The following is a 19,087-nucleotide window of genomic DNA, read 5'->3' on the forward strand; positions in this document are numbered from 1 at the left end:
CGGTTATTGTTCCACTGCCTATGTGCTAACAAATGTGTTACTTTCGTTTTCAGTTAAACACCTTTGTCTTTCTGGGACTCGTGCTTGCAGCCTGCCTTTAAAAAAATAAAATAAAATGAATTGCATTTGCATGCCACACCTCATCACAAAGGGACAAATCCTTTGACCGCTAGCCTTGCACATTCTATTATCCACACTCTTACCTTAAATTAACACCATTTATGCTTATAACGTATGTGTAATACATGCTTGCAGTGTAACTTCATTCATCAAAAGCCTGTATGAATTCCAGGCAATGATGCAATAGGATATATATCACTCATAATAAAAGTATTCAGAATCACACAGATAATGTTATTTGTATGTTTAGAATATTCTGAAATTTATTTAAAATCTTTTTTTCATTTGACTGAAAAGGTGGACCCCCTCTGATCTGATCTAGAAACTCCAACAGTCCTCTTGTCCACAGTGTTTTGGTGAGATTCAGCTACCATGGCCATCTGGAATCACCAGTAAGCATAGGCATGCTAAAATATTAATGCATGTGTGAACCAGTGTTTATTATAGTGCTGGGAAGGAGACTTTTACATGCAAAACAGGCTGTAGGATTTCTGTTAACAGTGAAAAGAGAAACTTGCCCCAGTGACTTAGCTTGGCTGCAAATGGCGATTTGGCAGTTCTGAGCTCATCTTAGCTGCAGTGGAATGTATAGGGCAAGGAGGCTGCAAGGGCAAGCAGATGCTTCTGGGTCAGTCTGGTAGGGCGTGGCTTTCTGGAGGGAGAGTCCAATATGCTTTGTGTAGTCTATTAAAATCTCGTATTTTGCTTTATGTGCTGCAGAGACTTTTGGGTTTTTGGGTACTGTCAGATGGTTGTGGTGTGGGCTGCTATCTGTAAAAATGTGCTTGCATCAGTAAGATTAAAAGGAAAAATAAACTGAGAAAATTCATACTTAGACAACTGAAACAGACTTACAAAGGCAAATATGCCAGAATGGAAGTAGCTAAATAAATTAGTATTTGTATAGCATTTCTAGAGTCACAAAGTGATTCACAAAACATGCACATGATGATACGTGGACATATAACACGACATGAAATAATTTAAACTGAATATTGGAAACCACTACAAATGCACATCACTGGCAATCAATAATCACAAGAGGATTAAAAATTGGTTTTAAGAAACTGTACATACTCTGAGAATCTTATTGCTATGGGAATCTCAACCTTAATTTCAACCCAAAACCTAGTCCTAACACCAACCTTACCTCAAAACCTCATCCTAACCCTTATCCTGGCGCAAATCCTGATCCTAACCCTAACCAAAGTCCAGTTAAAATACAATTACAGAATGTTGTCAACAGCATGTCTAACTGCTTGTTGAGTATACTAAGATGGTATGTATTATAACTGATACATGTTCAGTGACTTCTACAGATATGAACTTGGACACTCCAAATGAAGTGACTGAATGACTGAATTCATCAGATTATATTATAAACAAATTTTATTTACACAGTTCATTAGTCTTAATTAATCTACTGAATGTATTCAAATGCTTCACTACTGCTACATCATTGACATGTTACTGAGTCTCTTGAGTGTTATTAAATCTAAAAGGTACCATTCAAAACAAAGTGTCACCAAACAAATATGTCTATAAATCACAGTATACAATTATGAAAAATATTTCCTAAATATGACCACATAAATATAACCACATAGTGCTTTTGTGAGTGCTTTGGTGAGTATAGTATTCAGAGCTGAAAGGAAAGCAGTGTGTAGTGTGGCCAGTAGAGGGCAGACTCTAGGCCTTTCTTTAAGTTGAGTTTTGACTGAGAAGACCTGTAGATCATGGTGTATGTGTGTGTCTCTGTCTGTGTCTGTGAGTTTAAAAAAAAAAGGAACACTAAGTTTTCAGACCTTTTTGAGTTCTTAGACCTGGATGTAAACCAAATATCACGAGATGAATAGTATTTGTAAACATAGAATTGTAATATTTTTGTACAGATTATATTCTCAAATATATACATATAAATGGAATATATATACAAAATATATAAGGGTTTTCTTGTCCTCATAATCTACAAAACAGTTTAAAAAGAAAACTAGAGAGCGAGTAGGGCCTGCTCATTAGTTTGTTCCATTTTATAGAACACTAAAGAGCGTTAAAGTGTAGAGGCTTAGATGCAGAAAGGTTTAGCTGTAGAGGCTGTAATTGGTTAGAGATTGATGTTTCTTAGTGGTTGCAGGTGTTTGATTTTAAAAGGAGAGAGAGAGAGAGAGGGAGAGAGAGAGAGGGACATAAACAGAATTGATGACTATTGACTCTTGTGTATGACTCAGCCTTGTTTAGACAGAACACAAAGAAGCATCTGGCTGACCAGGTCAAAGATCACACACACACACACACACACACACACACACACACACACACATTATTCTGTCAGTGTGAAGTCACAGACAGTAAGCAAGGTGAATGCCAGTTGCTGATCTTTGCACTGATCATTGCATCATCACCAAACAACCTAGATTTTGTGTGTGTGTGTGAGAGAGAGAGAGAGAGAGAGAGAGGGAGAGAGAGAGCATGCACTTGTGTGCTGAACACTTTTATCCTCACTAAAAACCTCGAAAAACTTCACTAACAATCTGATCCCAGCATGCCGTGGGGAGGCAGAGACTATAGAAGGCATTAAATCTCCAATTGCTCACCTGCACACTCTAAAGTCTCTCTCTCTCTCTCTCTCTCTCTCTCTCTCTCTCTCTCTCTCTCTGTGTCTCCCTCCATCTCTTAACCTTTCTCTAACCCCACATCTTTTTGTTTCTCTGTCTGTCCCTCTCTCACTTCTGTGTTCTTCTCAATCTTTCTCATTTAAAAAAGGTGACAGAACAGCATAAATGTCTTCTAGATGTGTATTTCACACACACACACACACACACACACACACAGGAGTCTGTGCTGTGGTTGCTTGAGAACCCCACGCTTTGTGTCACTTAGCAAACCATATACTGGAATAAACCGGCTCCATCTCTATAGCAACTGTGATCTGTGATTAGCTAAGAAACAAGTGCACATGAAAACTAAGAAGAACACAGAAACTCACACGCCCACACTCTGGCACAGAGCACTGTTGCTGTAGGAACAGGAGAAGGAGGTAAAGGCCTAGACTGCCTGCGTCTCTCTCTCTCTCTCTCTCTCCGTTTTGATATTTTTGGAGTACAAATTAAGGCTGCTTGAAGCTATCTTTACATGGCCTACTTCCACTGGTGGAGTGAGCGATGGTGAGAGGAGGTGAAATGGGGTGCAGACTGCATGTCTTCTTGCCTGAGACTTTGCTGAGCTTGGGTATGCTTACACCACACACACACACACACACACACGCATACACAAATGCATCCACGCACACGTGCGCGCGCGCACACACACACACACACACACGAACGCATACTGAAGGCACCCTTCTTTATACAGCAGTATCAAGGTCATCACTACTGTTCACAGTATCCCACATGAAATAACACCCTGCTTCTCTCTCTCTCTCTCTCTCTCTCTCTCTCTCTCAGACTTTTTCTTTCTCATTTTCTTTCTGAGGATCTTAAAAAAAGGATCATATTGCTAATACATACATCTAGAGAATATAAAGCATAGGGATCTTGAGGCTCTTGCATTTAACTCGCAACAGATGCTGCAGTTCTGAAAGATTCTGTTACTGTTTTACCTGTAGTCAAGCGCTAAGGGTAGTTCCAGTAACCTCAGCACAACCTCGTTTCTCCTCTCAAGAAAATAAGGTCTGATTGAGGAGAGGGAAGGAGGGAGGGAGAGAGGAAGGGATGGAAAGAGGGATGGAAAGAGGGAGGGAGGAGGAGGGGGAGAATCATTAGAAGGGCAGTATTAGACCCCCTGTGATTACAACACCTTTCATGGCTCTGTATCTCTCTCTCCCTCTCGCTCTCTCACACACACACACACACACACACACACACACACACACACACACTTTCTGTGGCTTACTGTTGCTCTGTTGCTCGCATACAGAAACAGGCCCACCTGCAAGAAGGGGGAGATACAGAGCACAGACAGGGAGAGAATACTGAGAGGAGGCAAAACGACAGCTGTACAATGGAGGGACAGGAAGAGAGTGCGAGCTCTCAGAGGTAGGGGAGGGAGAATGAAATAAGGGGGTAAAGTATGTATGTGCCATGTTGGCACAAGATACAGAATGTCATAATAGAATGGAGGGATGGAGGAAGAGAGGGAGGGAGGCATGGTCTAAGCAGTGGGAGGGGCAGGGAGAGCCAGCGAAGGAGTGATGGGGCAGTTTCTCCTCCTCCTCTCCACAGCACCCCCCCATGCCCTCTCAGGCAGTGGTTTAGCCCGCTGCGTTCACAGCTCTGTTGTTGTGCAGAGCTGCAGAAGGGCCTGCGGAGCTAACCACTGCGCTGAGAGAGAGAGAGAGAGAGCGCGAGAGAGAGAGAGAGCGCGCGAGAGCGGGAGAGTGTGAGCGGCAGGCAGACAGCGTGAGGGAGCTCCGCTGTTCATTTCATCATCATCCAGGAAACGGCAGCAGCAGAGGGCCAGGGAAGACGGCAGTGTGAAAAGAGGGAACCAAAAAATCCTCTGAGCCTGAAAACGAGTGAAAAGAGGGACAGAGGGAAGGAAGGAAGGAAGGGAAGGAGGGAGGAGAGGGTTGAGGAGGGGCTCCTCGCGGCGTCCGACTAGGCTCACGCGCAGGAAGATCAAGATTTCTCTTCGCCTCTCCGATTCGTTTTTTTTTTTTTTTACATTTTTTTTTTATCCCAGATCTCTTCTTTTATTTGCCCTCCATCCTTTCTTTCTTTTTCTCTGAGGAAGAGGGGAGAGGAGGAGACCGCACCCCCCCCCAGTTGAGACGAACTGCACAGAAAGGAGACACTGAGGACACAGATTCAGATAGAGAGAGAGAGAGAGTGTTTTATTTGTTCCTCGTCACCTCTGTCGTTCCTTTGGGAGCAAGCGGCTTGAAGCCTCCGCTCATGTCCGTCAACTCAGAAAAATCCTCGTCCCTGGAAAGGTAAAGCACCTCAGCTGATTGGAATCACTCCCCTTCCGCCCCCAGGTTTTCATTTACCCGTCTTTGCGACTCACTGTCTCCTGTTCTCCATTCCACATACCTCCCTATCTTTCTTTCTCCGCGTCTTTCTCCTTCTCTCACTCGCGCTCTCTCACTCGCGCTCTCTCCCGCGGGCTCTCTCTCTTTCTCTGTCTGTCGGTATCCGTTCTAAGCAGGCTGCTGTCCTTTATTGTCTGGGTTTGCCTTAGCAGCTTAGTCTGAAGGAAAATGTATGCATACATACAGTTATCACACACACACACACACACATACACACAGCAAATATAGTATGTTTTTCTGTGTCATGCTGTACTGGCCTTGAAGCTTACAAAGACATGACATAAAGGAAGCGCACACGCACCACGAGGCAATGTGATGTGACAAAGGTTTACCATCACCACTCAGGCCCAGTGATGCACTGGGCCATTCAGCTCCTTAATCTCATACATCAGCAGTAGAGCAAAATGCATCACAATATCTGATGTCTCAACAAAGTGTACAGTCCGAGTTCTGTAGTTATTGGCTGATATTGGAGAGATCATAATATGTAGTTCTGTGAACCAGTCCCACAAAGTGTTATTGCACATTGTATCACATCCCGACCCCAGTGTAGGACATCTGCATATTATTTTAATGCAAGTGTTCGATTCATGTTATTTCACAATATTTGCATAAAACAATGGAAAAATACATTAGCAAAGCCTTTTGTCACATGCTGAAATATTAAAGAACACATTTTCAAATATCAAGAGGTTTTTAAATCAACAATGTATGGCAAGTAAAATTCTAGCTCATGTTGTAGCAGAATCCTTAAGCAATATCTAAATTCAAGACATCATTGTAATCATACTAAGTAGTCAGTACCTCACTGAAAGCACATACACACCTGAAAATAGTCAATGTGATCTGAATTAATCCAGCATTCCAGTCTCCGTGATAGAAATCTGTTTAATCAATGTGACATATTCAAATACAAGACAAAAGCAGCTATATACATACAAAGGACCAGTCTATGCAATAGTATTAAAACATTCAAATCTCAGGGTGAAGCTCCTCTCAAGCCACAGTTATGCATTGTTTGTGTATGGCTTGGTTGTTTCACTGTTGTATGTTGCTATAGCTTGTCATGCACACTGTGTATATAGTATATTTGGAGAGCAGGATCCACATCCTAACAGTGATGGTGTAATGTTTATACACGTTGACACTAGAAACACACTGTGCCTGATAGTGCACACCAGTGCCTGTGCAGGTACATTTCATGAATGTTCAGCAGTCCTGTGTATATTTAGACAGCGGTGATGTCATCAGTGGCAGGTGAAGGCAGTCATGCTGTGTGACTCAGAGCTCTCGGAGGCGGTGCCAAGACACGGCGCGCATAACAGCACAACAGAGCCCCCGAGGGGTGGAGAGATACTGAGGGGTGGATGGAGAGGTAGTGGGGTGGATGGAGAGAGAGATCTGTAGATTGAGAGAGAGAGAGAGATAGAAGGAGAGGTAAAGGGGTGGACGGAGTGCTAGAAAGGGATGGATGGAGGGATGTTTGGAGAAGTGTATGGAAGGATGGCAGATTTGAAACTAACCCACAGTGTGCCAGGACTGAGCACAGACACTTGGCAGTCCAGAGCAGGCAGGTGTAGTGGGGCTCACTCCAGGTACAATGGCCATTAATGGATCAGAGAGGTGTGCTGTAAGATGAAAGAGGGAGACTAAGGAAAGATACAGCTCCAGCTATTGTCCAAATATCTGTTCCCACAACCACCAACAGTTTTGTGTCACCAAAATCTAATAGAATATAAAAATCCATCTAAAACTGGTGGAAATGTATTTGAATGTCCTGTTTGCTAATTAAAAAAAACTATGATGCCATTATGCATTTCGTTCATATGGTAAGACATGCATGCTTGTAATAGTGTTAGCTATTGTCGTTTTAATGAGGTAATATGGTCTTCTACACACTACTGCATTTATAGCATTTGGCAGTCACTCGTATCCATTGTTACCACCATGTTCTGTCTGCTCTACCAGGTGAGATACAGAGCTGTTGTCAGCACTGTTGATGCTTAAACTGAGGGATCTCTGTTGAATTTTTTTTTTTTTTTGAGCTGTCCGAATCATTGTCTAAGAGAAGCTTAGTGGAGACAGTTTTCCTGAAAAACTATTCCAGAAACACCTTCTTAAGTTCTCAGTAGGGGACTCAGACTCTTCTGTACTATAGAAACTATTTTCATCAGGGTAGGCACATTGGACAGGACTGCTTTTTGCTTGGTTTCATTGTTTGTGTAAGGGGGTAGCATAGAAGGGGGTTACTGTGTTGTAGTGACTTCAGAGCGCTGCACTCAGAGGCAGTACAGAGACCAGCTGCATGGGGCTGGCATCCACAAAGCCCTATCCAGAACTGAAATGAGCAGCACTTCAGCGGGGGAGAGGGGAGTGATGGCCGGCATCAGTTGGGAAGAAGTTTCCCTCATTATCACGTTTAAAAATGCTTAGCATGCTAGAGCAGTGTTATGTGAGCCACAGTACACAGACAGTCTGAGCATTCCAACCAGACCAAACTCAATCCTACACCACTTGTCTGTATGTGATAAAGTTTTTAATGAATGGAAGTATAAGTGGTTTCAAATTACTGTGCTAGCACTCAGTTATTAAAGCTTGAGGTTAGACTCTCCAGGCCCCACCTGTCTTTACTGTTCCTGTACATGGGACACTTAACCTCTGTGTGCGCCAGTGCCAAGGAGCATGGCTCACGGGCGTCCCCCAAACACAGATCACCGAGAGGGTCAGGGAACGCTGGAAGCAGAGAGATGGATGTACCCACCCAAACATTAAGCATGTGACAGTATGAAAATGGTTGAAGTTCTGAATAAGTGTTCTTATGCTGTGCATAACATTAGTGCTGTTGGTTGTATTAAAGTTGGTCCCCAAGTGCCATGGGGTCTAGGTTTATGGTATTGGACTATCAGAGAATATTGTTGAATGATAATTGGATCTAGGAGCAAACCCAATAATCTGAAGTTGGTTTTTTAATGATAATGCTTAGTAACCAGCATCAAGTGCAGCGCTATTAGGGCCTCACCTTAACAGACCAGTATGTAAACTGTAACACTGCTAAAGAGCCGATACTGCATGACACTTGTCATTTGACATACAGTCTGGAGAGATTAACCAAAGCTTTAAAGATATCATAGTGATGAATTTGTAATCATGTGGTGTGATAAATGTGGGTAAAGGGGAGGCGTCCTCTTTTGGAAATTGGAACCATGACTGGCCCAAATGCTACCATTCAGAGTTCCTTACATTCAGGAGGCAGCCACAGTATGGGCTGATTAGCTTGCTCTGGTGATTTGGGAGAATGGAACAAGAATGTTGAATGTTTGGCGAGTCCTTGAGGACTGGGTTTTAGAATCTCTAAGCTAAAGGAAAGAAACTCCAGATGTCTCGATTGACTGCTATGTCAACGTATCAGTGTTTGAGAAGGTGTCCTACAATTCCTAGCCAGATTTGGCCATGCATTCTGGGTTTTCATAATTTTATCTCTAGATCCATGAATAGAACCTTCTAGAATCTGCTGCAGTGCATCCCACTGTACTTAGGCTGAGGTGACCAGTCTTGCAGCTCTGAGCTGGTGAGATCTATGTGGTTTTGGTTCAGTGAGATGAGAAACCAGCACTGAATTAGAATAAAGCAGAAGAAAGTCCGAGCCTGACTTTCACACTGGACATAATGAGTGTTTCTAAAAGCTTTTAAAGATGTGCATAAGTGTGTGCTAATAAGACAATAAATCAGCAGGATGAAGATGAGGTGTGTGTGGAGATAAAAATAACTTTGTTACAAACATGACAAGGACTGTTTGAGTGTCTTGAGTATGGAAGCTAGATATGAAAAGTTTCTCAACAGATGACTGAATTGGGTGTGTGAGGACTACATTTGTGTTCATGTTTGCATGTATCACATAGAGGTGGTTTTGATTTTCAGGCTGTGCGTGCATGTTAGGCTGTGCCCTTTTGATGGGGCAATGATTTGCTGACACAGAGAGAAAGGACAGGTAGAAGAGAGAGAGAGAGAGAGAGAGAGAGAGAGAGAGAGAGAGAGAGAGAGAGAGAGAGAGAGAGAGAGAGAGAGAGAGAGAGAGAGAGAGAGAGAGAGAGAGAGAGAGAGAGAGAGAGAGAGAGAGAGAGAGAGAGGGTAGGAGGGTTAGAGATTGGAATTGAGAATGAGATAAGTGAACAGACTTTATTTTGAAAACAAAGTTGAGAACAGGATTATAGAGGAGTGGCACAAGGAAAAGACAGGACAGCCGGGTGGACTTGGAGAGGAGAGGCATCTACACCAGTGAGCTGGCGAGAGAGTGAGATGAATAGAGGAAGAACGGCGCAGATTGAGGGAATCCTGTCAGCCCTGCGCACTCAGGAGTGGCGTCAGGCTCTGCACTCACTCCCGTACATGGACTCATTTCCACAACACACAGAGACACATCGCAAACACACGGAAACATAGACGGTATCTCTGTTAACTGTGTCACTGGAATACGGGTACTGAGTTACACAAAAGAGAGGGATCACTCACCCTCCATACCATTTTGGTGACCTTGGTCTCTCTCTGTCTCACCTACTCACACACACACACTCTGCCCTGTGACTGACACGCACGCACACACACTCAGTCTCTCTCTCTCTCTCTCTCTCTCTCTCTCTCTGTCTCTTTACTCTATAAATTAAACAGCACCCATCCAAGCGTGGACAGGCCTTGCAGTGAAACCCGATTAGGCCTTCTTCTGTCTCTCTACTCCATCCCTCTTTCCTTATCTCTCTCTGCTTCTTCTATTCTCATATAACTTCATATTCTCCTAATTCTCTTCTTTATCTCTTACCATCTTACTCTCACCATCCTCTCTGCGTTCCACCCTCTTTCTCTTATCTTTTTGGGTGAATCTTCTATTGTATGTGACTCACCTCTGCAGACAGTCTGCAGCTCTGTTTTATCCCATCACTGTGCATGTAAACTAGTTTAGGTATGTTCTTTGTTAAGGAGAAGAGCTTCCAGTTCTTGCTTTTAGCAGTCATGGTTTTAATTGCCCTGATAAGGACAGTTGGAGAATGCTGCCATATCAAACCTCTAAGGCTTTCTTTAACTAAATATGTCCTACAAAAATGGACATCCATTTTTTTTCCATACATTTTTGCTTAACATGTAACTTTTCACTGACACTCTGGATATGTTTGGTCTATCAGTCACAGCAATATTAAGCAATTCCAAGACTTGTTCCTTGTTAGTTTTCCTGTGGGTGCTTCGGTTCCAGGTGCGAGGTCTAACCACAGTTGCTGTAAGTTCGCTGCCACCTCAGCGCAGGTGAGCCGTCTGGATGAGCAAACACCCTCCATCCCCCCAGCCATGTGTGGAATACGATAATCCCCTGGGCTAACTGACACCAGCTGATGAGGCTGTACTTGTGGAGTTTGCAGGGTGTGTGTGAGGTGTGGGTGTTCTGGCCCAGGCTCAGGTTCCCCTCATTTGAGGCCATCACTTGAGTGGTGAGATGGAGGAGAGTTGAGACCAACTGACTTTGGACAACCTCGTGCACGCAGCTGTAATGGTGCACAGTGCTACATACTAGTCCAAGTATAAAGCTGCCACCTTTTTAACAAATTCACCCATGGCTATTCGAATGTGTCATTCCAATTTCTGCAAATATTTGAAGACACTTGGAAATTGACCCGCAGAGTCCTTTAAGCTTTCCCCATTTAGTAAGCATGTTCTTATTAGGTGAATTTACATGAAACACTGTGGAGCAATAACTGATTTCTTGTGTTCTGTAAGCTGGGGCTGTGTTCGAGTGTGCTAAAGTCGTAGCTGCACTGTGACATAGAGGAATGTTTTTAAATCACCTAAAATTCAAAGAACTGTTTAAATTGCCACCTGTTACACAGTAAAAATGCGAATATAGATTTGATTTTAGTTAGATATGGCTGAACCTAAAAGAGCCATAGTCCACAGAGCAATGTGTATGTGTGAGCTTGTGTGTTTGTGAAACTGAAATTATGTGTGATGGATTGTGCCTCATGTTGGTGTCTGAGCGTAAGTGTTTTGTGTGTGAGTGTGTGAGTGTGTGAGTGTGTGTGTGTGTGTGTGTGTGTGTGTGTGTGTGTGTGTGTGTGTGAGAGTGTGTGAGAGTGTGTGTGTGTGTGTGTGTGGAGACATAGACGTTAAGAGCGGAGGGTTGTCATATAGGTGTGAGGTGGTCATGCGATAGACTGATGGTTGGACTCGCCTTTCTCTCAACAAGCTGTGCCACACTCCAGAGGGAGCGTGAGGGGGAGAGGAAGCGAGAGCTAAAGGGTTAGAGCTCTGTGACAAGAACACGACGTACCCATCTCCTCGTCTGTCTGTCTATCCGCTTGTGTGTGTGTGTGTGTGGGTGTGTGTGGCGCTATGGAGCACAGTCTCTCCCACTCACACAGGGCTTTGGGCTTGGCACTCAGCACCCTGCGGCTACGACATCGAGCTCTCAGACTCAGGTAGTGTGTGTGTGGGTGTGCGTAAACACAGGCGGGCTGCGATTCAGCTCTGGAGGAGCTCTGGCGTTCAGTTGTTTAATAGAATATCATTTGACTGTTGTCAAGTTAAATGACTGGATGGACAAGCTTATTTGTTAGGCTGGGAAGAGGAAGTGGTTATTGATTGTTGATCAGTGACAATTCATAGACATGAAGGGACAGTTGTAGGTGGTGTTAAGTGGGATAACTTATTGACAATAAGACATGATGACATGCTCTCATGAACTTGGGGAGAAGCGTGGCAGTGATCGGTAATGATGATAAACATATAGCATGCGTGTTTTTGGGAGGCTTCTTGGCTTTTATTCTTTAATGTGATCCTGAGGGCTTTTACTGACTGGATAATAAACATTAGTGCTGCTATACTTGACATGCAGATGTAGGAAGTTATACTGGTATTTCCACACACTGGCAAATCAGTCATTTTGTTTATTCAAATATATGTGTATTTGAACTCTCCCTCCTGTATAATATATTTTGGGGGAAGGGTGCCTATTCTACAAGATTGTGAGATAACATTGTGTGTGAGTGTGTGTGAGAGTGTGTGTACATGTGTGTATACATATGTGTGTGAATTAGAATGTAGTAAAGAGTATTGTTTTCCATAATGCTAATTTTTTATTTTAGAATTGAGCACTGCTGTGTGTGTGTGTGTGTGTGTGTGTGTGTGTGTGTGTGTGTGTGTGTGTGTGTGTGTGTGTGTGAGACATAGAGAGTTAGTGGAGATGTAAGGTGCAGTGAGGTGTGTGTGTGTTGCTCTGTCGGTGTGGTGCTCAGAGGGGAATGCCAGGTTCAGAGCCTTCAGGCTGGCTGAATGGATGCAGCTCAGGCTTCGCTTCCTCAGCTAGTGCAGAGCTGCTCTGTGCCTCTGGAAGTATGGAGGTGGTTGAGAGAGCTGGTGTGTGAGAGAGCATGCATTTTTGCTGAATGAAAAGCTAGACAGTGTGAAGGAAGCCTGTGCTATTGTGATATTCTGGCTTTTGCAATGGGTTGAAGGTTTGTTTGGGGAGGGGTTTTGGAATTAGCTATTGATTTGTTTGTGTTTGTTTGTGTGTGTGTGTGTGTGTGTGTGTGTGTGTGTGTGTGCACGCGTATTTGTGGTAGAGGGAATGTTCACGTCAGGCAGCAGACCAAAATATCTGTGAGATCACACACACCTACACACACACACACACACACACACACACACACACACACACACACACACTCACTCACTTGGGAGAGGGTGAGTCAGCAGGCATGCTGTGAGTCTGAGTGTGGGGGAGAGACAAAGCGAACGACATAATGAATAAGAGAGAAAGAGGAAAGTGCTAGAGGAGAGACTTCAGCTTTGCTCAGAGTGCTAATACTTAAGACGTCCATGGAGGCAGTGGACAGTGTGCTTTCCGCAAATCCAAAACATTCCCTAATGCTTGAGAAAGATGGAATTTAATAGGTGCAATATTCTTTTATCAATATAAGCACTAGGCCAGTTCAAGGGCCTTTTCACACTCATATTTCCATGGTTTTATTGTTATTCCATGCCTTACTGTTCTAGATATATTCACAGGGTGCCAAGGAGGTTGGCTGTACGTCACAGGGATGTTCTGCTAGTGCACAGCTATCCAGTGTTTGTCCTGGAGGTTTCTGCATGGCACGTTGGAGGGTTTCCCCTGTCTAGCCTGTCCCTTTGGACCTCCTGAAGGGCTTCTGAATTGTCTTAACAGTTTGTGCCGTGTGTTGGGCAAAGGGCAAACGGTACAGGACAGCTCCTAGAGCCGGAGTGATAGCAATGTGAAAAAACAGAAATTCATGTCACAGGTAGACATTTCTTTTCAGGGAGGCAAAATGTTTGCCTTTTGGCTATTGCTACTGTGGACCTGTGGTCAGCCTTCATTATGCATCAGTACTTTCACTGTAACTACTTTAAATACTCTTCAGAATCAGCACTAATGCAATGCAATTTTTCAAAGAAATGCTCATTACTGTTAAGCAATATAACAACATGTTTGACAGAAAAATACTGCCAAATGTTAGATGTTACTACCACAAATCACTTTCCTCTTTAGGTAATGTTTGGTGTCCCATTCAGCTTTCTGTTGGCTTAAAAATATTAAAAATCTAAAAATATTGCCGTATTACTATCAAGCAATGGTTTTCTAAGCATCTAGGGTTAATTTGTCTGTAAAGACCTTTGAGTGGCAGCGTCTCCATGCTCAGTACATTGTGTGGTTATTTACACAGCAGGGTGAAGTACTTAAAGCAGACTTATTATTCTTTGATTGGATTCATGGTTAATGTGGTACAAAACAGCACTTTAAAGCTCATGTGATTTTCAGTAAACTTTAATCACCTTCCTGGTATTACTATCCTAGCAAAGGAATGTTGTGTATATGTCCTGGTTTGTCGTTAGAACCTAACCTCTGCTTTTCTGGAGCTGTTCCTATTTTTAAAAAGTCTCTCTCTCTGTCTCTGTCTCTCTGTCTCTCTCTCTCTCTGTCTCTCTGTCTCTCTCTCTCTCTCTCTCTCTCTCTCTCTGTCTCTCTCTGTCTCTCTCTCTCTCTCTCTCTCTCTCTCTCTCTCTCTCTCTCTCTCTCTCTCTCTCTCTCTCTCTCGTTTGACCCAAAGCAGCATGGTTGTTGTTCATGCTGAAATATGCACATTTATGCTGGTGGAAAACAAATCTCTTATCATTGATAAACAAAAACTTAGAATAAACACAGAGTATCAAGTTATCAGTTTATTTTATCTCTCCTCTGCATTATTCTCTCATCCCTTCTCACTCTCCACCTCTTACTCTCCCCCTAACTCTCTTTGTGATGCCATGACAGCAGTAATGATTGTTATTCAAATCACAGGCATCAGGTGCCCTTGCATGTAGGGACTGAACACAGTATGTGAGGGAGTGTATGTATATGCAGGTTGTCCAGGCAGGGAAGGGCTGTTAGAATGTGTCGTTGCATTTCTGAATGTCTGGGAAGGGTGTGAATGGAGTGTGTGTGTGTGTGTGTGTGTGTGTGCTATGTGACGTGTTCCCTGCAAAATTAGTTTCTCTTTTTGCACAGACATGCCTATGTATAGACACACACAAACGTACACACACACGCAAGAGATGAAACATTCATTTTCAGCTTAAACTAACATTATTCAGAGGCAAGCTCAGAGGATCTTGCACATGATATTGTTTCTTGTTACTTGTTCAGCACTGTTTCCTCATGATGTTTGACTGGGCAATTGTGATTGCACTGACTTGTCTTCCTCTCAAAGACCGTAGTCAAGTATCTAGGGCACATGCACAGCACATCAATCACATGTATTTATTGGGCATATCAATTGTGTGTGAGTGTGTGTGGGAATGCTCACTGGCCTTTTTTTGGTATTTTGAAATGTGAGGAATGATAAAACAATTATAATGATTACCTTGTTGAGGCTCCACTTACTTGAAAAAGTGTGTGTATGGCAGTGTGGGGCGGTGCAAATAGTTTTCCCCTCATTCACAACTTTAGTCTCTCACCCTACTCAGCATATGTGGGAATTTCACCAAGACTGTTGGAAGAGCAAAAAAGGTCTCGTGAAGTTGGTTAAAAGAACACGAAAGTGTGCAAAGCTATCATCAAAGGAACTGGTGATTTAGTTATATAACAATATTTATTTAACACAACATCCCTGTTTTTCCAAAATTTATAAATTAAAAATGAACAAAGAGTGTATCCAAATGTTACAGTGGTAGCATATGTGGAAGGTGAATACAGTACTATAATATAGTACAATAGTTTCTTGGTGTGTGTGTGTGTGTGTGTGTATGTATGTATGTATGTATGTATGTATGTATGTGTGTGTGTGTGTATGTATGTGTGTGTGTGTGTGTGTGTGTATGTATGTGTGTGTGTATGTATGTGTGTGTGTGTGTGTGTGTGTGTGTGTGTGTGTGTGGTTTATATATCTTCAGTTGCTTATGTAGCTATCCTACATACAGTTCTATATGTTGCATAGATGAGTCTTTCTGTGAAAGCCAAGCACTTATTAGGTTGGAGTAGCTGGATGCATGGATTCTCTTGACCTGCTGTAACATTGGATGCAAAAGAGACAGACACCAAGGGAATCGCTCTAACAGTACCGCTATGGTAAACGTGCATTTAAGTGTGCATATTATGTGTTTGTGTGCAATGAAAGACTGGATTGGCAGTTTCCTGTGTTTGGAATTAATTTGGCTATTTAGGTTTGGTTCTTAGGAAAATGAACTGTAGGCCAACCGGATTCTCCTTGCTAGTTTCTATGGCAACCCACTGGAAGGCATTCTCTCATTCTGTTTGACTGTTGCTGCAAATGTCCCACCAATCATGTTTGTCCTAACAAGCTATATATGTATGTTTGTTTATTGTCCTACCAGGCTGTATAAAAGTGTGTTTGTCCTACAAGGCTGTATATGTTTGTTTATTTTCCTACCAGTCTGTATATATATATATATATATATATATATGTATGTATGTGTATGTATGTATGTATATATATATATACATATATATATATATATGTATGTATATATATGTATATATATGTTATATATATGTTATATATATGTTATATATATGTTATATATATATATGTTTCTCCTACCAGACTGTATATGTATGTGTTTATCCTACCAATCTGTATATATTTGTGTTTGTCCTACCAGGCTGTGTATGTTTGTTGTTTGTCCTACCAGGGTGTTTGTGTGTGTTTGTCCTTGTGTTGTGTTGTGATAGTTCTATGGTGATAATTCTGTTCCTCTTAGCTTACAGCAGGTATCACAGTATTGTAACATCCATCAGTTTGATGGGATGTTTGTGATTATGTGCTGCATTAAGTACTGATGTGGGAATAAGGAAAAGGCTTGGGAAGCCTTGTTTGTTTATAATAACATACCCACGATGGCTCAGTCCCATTTGGAGGCTTCATTTACAGAGCACTGTTGTACCCCATTCAGAGCCAATTGAACAAAACATAAAAGTAAAATCTTTCATGTTACTTTCTGCTTGCTTGTGTTGCATTCAGAACTCTGAATTTGTGGTTATTATAAAATTCTTCCTCTGGTGTTTTTAGAATATTCATGGGGCTCCAGTTCCTCCTTTGTATGCAGTGTGTCCTCTCAGTCATAAATACATGAGGAGTTATGCAGTTGTGTAGTCTGTCTGCTACCGTCTCTGTGTGCGTTAAAGACAAAGCCAGATACACAGAGTATCTATTCGTCTTTCTCACACACAGACACACACTCCTCTTCTCTTCCTACAGTCCTTTAACCTTATTACTGTAGATAACCCTTTCGTTTTCCAGTTCTGCGGCACTGAGATCTTTTGTGCGCTTGGCCTTCGTTTTTTGCCATGGTGCTCAGTACATGATGTGTGTCTCCACTAAAGCCCCAGCATGAAGCAGCTCATCAGCTGTAGCCACGCTTCCTCACAGCCCTGCATATTTACGCAGTCACGATGGCACCAGTTGAAGGTTTAAATGATGAATGGTCTGTTCCTTTCTCTCATGGTCTCACCCTTGCCCCTTCTCTCTTTTTGCAGGCCTGAGACGCAGCAGAAAGCTCCATCCGCCCCCCCTCCTCCTCCCTCTTTACCCCCCCCACCCGAGCCAGTCGCCCCACCCGAGCCAGAGGAAGAGATTTTGGGCTCTGATGATGAGGAGCAGGAGGACCCAGCTGACTACTGCAAAGGTACCAGCACACAACCTCTCTCCGAATGTCTTCTGTCTTCCTGTCTTTCTTCCGGTGCGTCTTGCTCTCTCTGTCTTTCATCTTTGTGTGGTAACTCTCTTAGTGCTGCATTTCTTGCTTTCACTTCTCTTCTGTTTTCTCACCAGTTAAATTCTCATCCACTGGCTAAACTAATGTTGATCTATCTCAACACTGGCTAAACTAATGTTGATCTATCTCAACACTGGCTAAACTAATGTTGATCTATCTCAACACTGGCTAAACTAATGTTGATCTATCTCAACACTGGCTAAACTAATGTTGCTCTATCTCAACACTGGCTAAACTAATGTTGATCTATCTCAACACTGGCTAAACTAATGTTGATCTATCTCAACACTGGCTAAACTAATGTTGACAATTAAATATTAAGATGATTTAAGATAACATGTCATAAACATGAAGGCTTGTTCCCTTTCATAAGATGGAGTAATTGTTGTTTTACTTGCGTTGCTTTAGCAGATTTTAGATAAGAATGTGATAACTGGGTTCTCTTTGCATGAGTACAGCTGCGTGAGCGGTTTGCGGCTTACGTTCATTTTAGCCAAGCTCAGAAGAGAGGAGGAGGCTGGTGTCTTCGTTTACCTCCTCCTCTCCTTGCGTCTTGCTCTGTTTGAGAACAACCTTGAGGCCTCTTGCCAAACCTATAAAACTGTCTGCTACTGCGACACTATTAACAAAGTGAATTAGGAGGAACATGGGGAGAAAGGAAGAATCTGAGAATGACGGAGAGAGATACGTCAAACCTTACTGCTGTGGGTATCAATGTTATTGTCATACGCCTTGTAATCTCAGACACCTTCTCAGTCTCTTGGGCCTCATTATTATTTTTTTCAATTTTGCTTCCTTTCCCCAAAATATATTTATTTTGCCTGTTTATTTCTAGGTCTCTGTCTCTTTTCTCACAATGAGCTTTTGGTAACTGTAGCATTTGGCTTTCTGAGCTACAGTGGAGTATTGCATATGGATATGCTGCATACTCAAATCAATATTCTATTGTTAAACAGTCATATATTGTTTCTTTGTGTCTGTCTGTCTGTCTTTCTTCTTCTAGGAGGGTACCATCCGGTGAAGATAGGGGATCTGTTTAATGGGAGATACCATGTAATCCGAAAGCTGGGCTGGGGCCACTTCTCTACCGTCTGGTTATGTTGGGATATTCAGTGAGTCACCATGGCAACCACACACAAAAACGACACCTTGTTACACACATGCATGCACACACGCGCGCGCACACACACACACACACACACACACACACACACCCACACCCACACATGTCCTGCAGGTTGATGTATGATAGTATCAGTGTCCTGGTGTTGCATTTCGGCTCCTATACCTATTTGAAGAATGCTTCACTCTATTAGGCTAATAGCTTAAATGTCAGCCTGGAAACTCATACTCAGCACAGTGGTACAGTGCTGCAGGTAGGGACCTCACCTGGGACAGCCACGTGTCCTACAGTCGCGTCGCTCTGCTTTCACTGGTGTGGCCCACACGCTCCGCAGCAACGTGAAGGCGTAGCTCACCCATTTACTGGCAAGGAGATAATTAACCGTTTTAAACCACAGATATCAAATCAAATTAGAATGGCATTTATTACTTCCTGCGATTAAGCAGCAAAAATGAAATGACCACATCGTCACAGATTACATTAAAATTTCCTCTTATGCTGCAGCTGTGATTTGTTCAACTTGAATACTACATTATACAGCACTC

At 42.7% G+C, this 19,087-nt stretch overlaps 1 protein-coding gene across 4 annotated transcripts in view; it reads left to right on the plus strand.

Moving 5' to 3' along the window:
- The window catches only part of srpk2 (SRSF protein kinase 2), a 45,897-nt gene that overhangs the window by 16,876 nt on the left and 9,934 nt on the right, over positions 1–19,087 (plus strand). For 3 of the 4 annotated variants that reach the window (XM_035523708.1, XM_035523709.1, XM_027000995.2), the window contains exons 3-4: positions 17,181–17,329; positions 18,423–18,531. In XM_035523708.1, coding sequence (XP_035379601.1) covers positions 17,181–17,329; positions 18,423–18,531 — 258 coding nt within the window. Of the gene's footprint in view, positions 1–4,854; positions 5,054–17,180; positions 17,330–18,422; positions 18,532–19,087 lie in introns of all 4 variants that reach the window. The other variant, XM_035523710.1, reaches the window with a different exon arrangement.

This window comes from Electrophorus electricus, chromosome 2, assembly GCF_013358815.1.
Source record: "Electrophorus electricus isolate fEleEle1 chromosome 2, fEleEle1.pri, whole genome shotgun sequence".
Taxonomy (NCBI): domain Eukaryota; kingdom Metazoa; phylum Chordata; class Actinopteri; order Gymnotiformes; family Gymnotidae; genus Electrophorus; species Electrophorus electricus.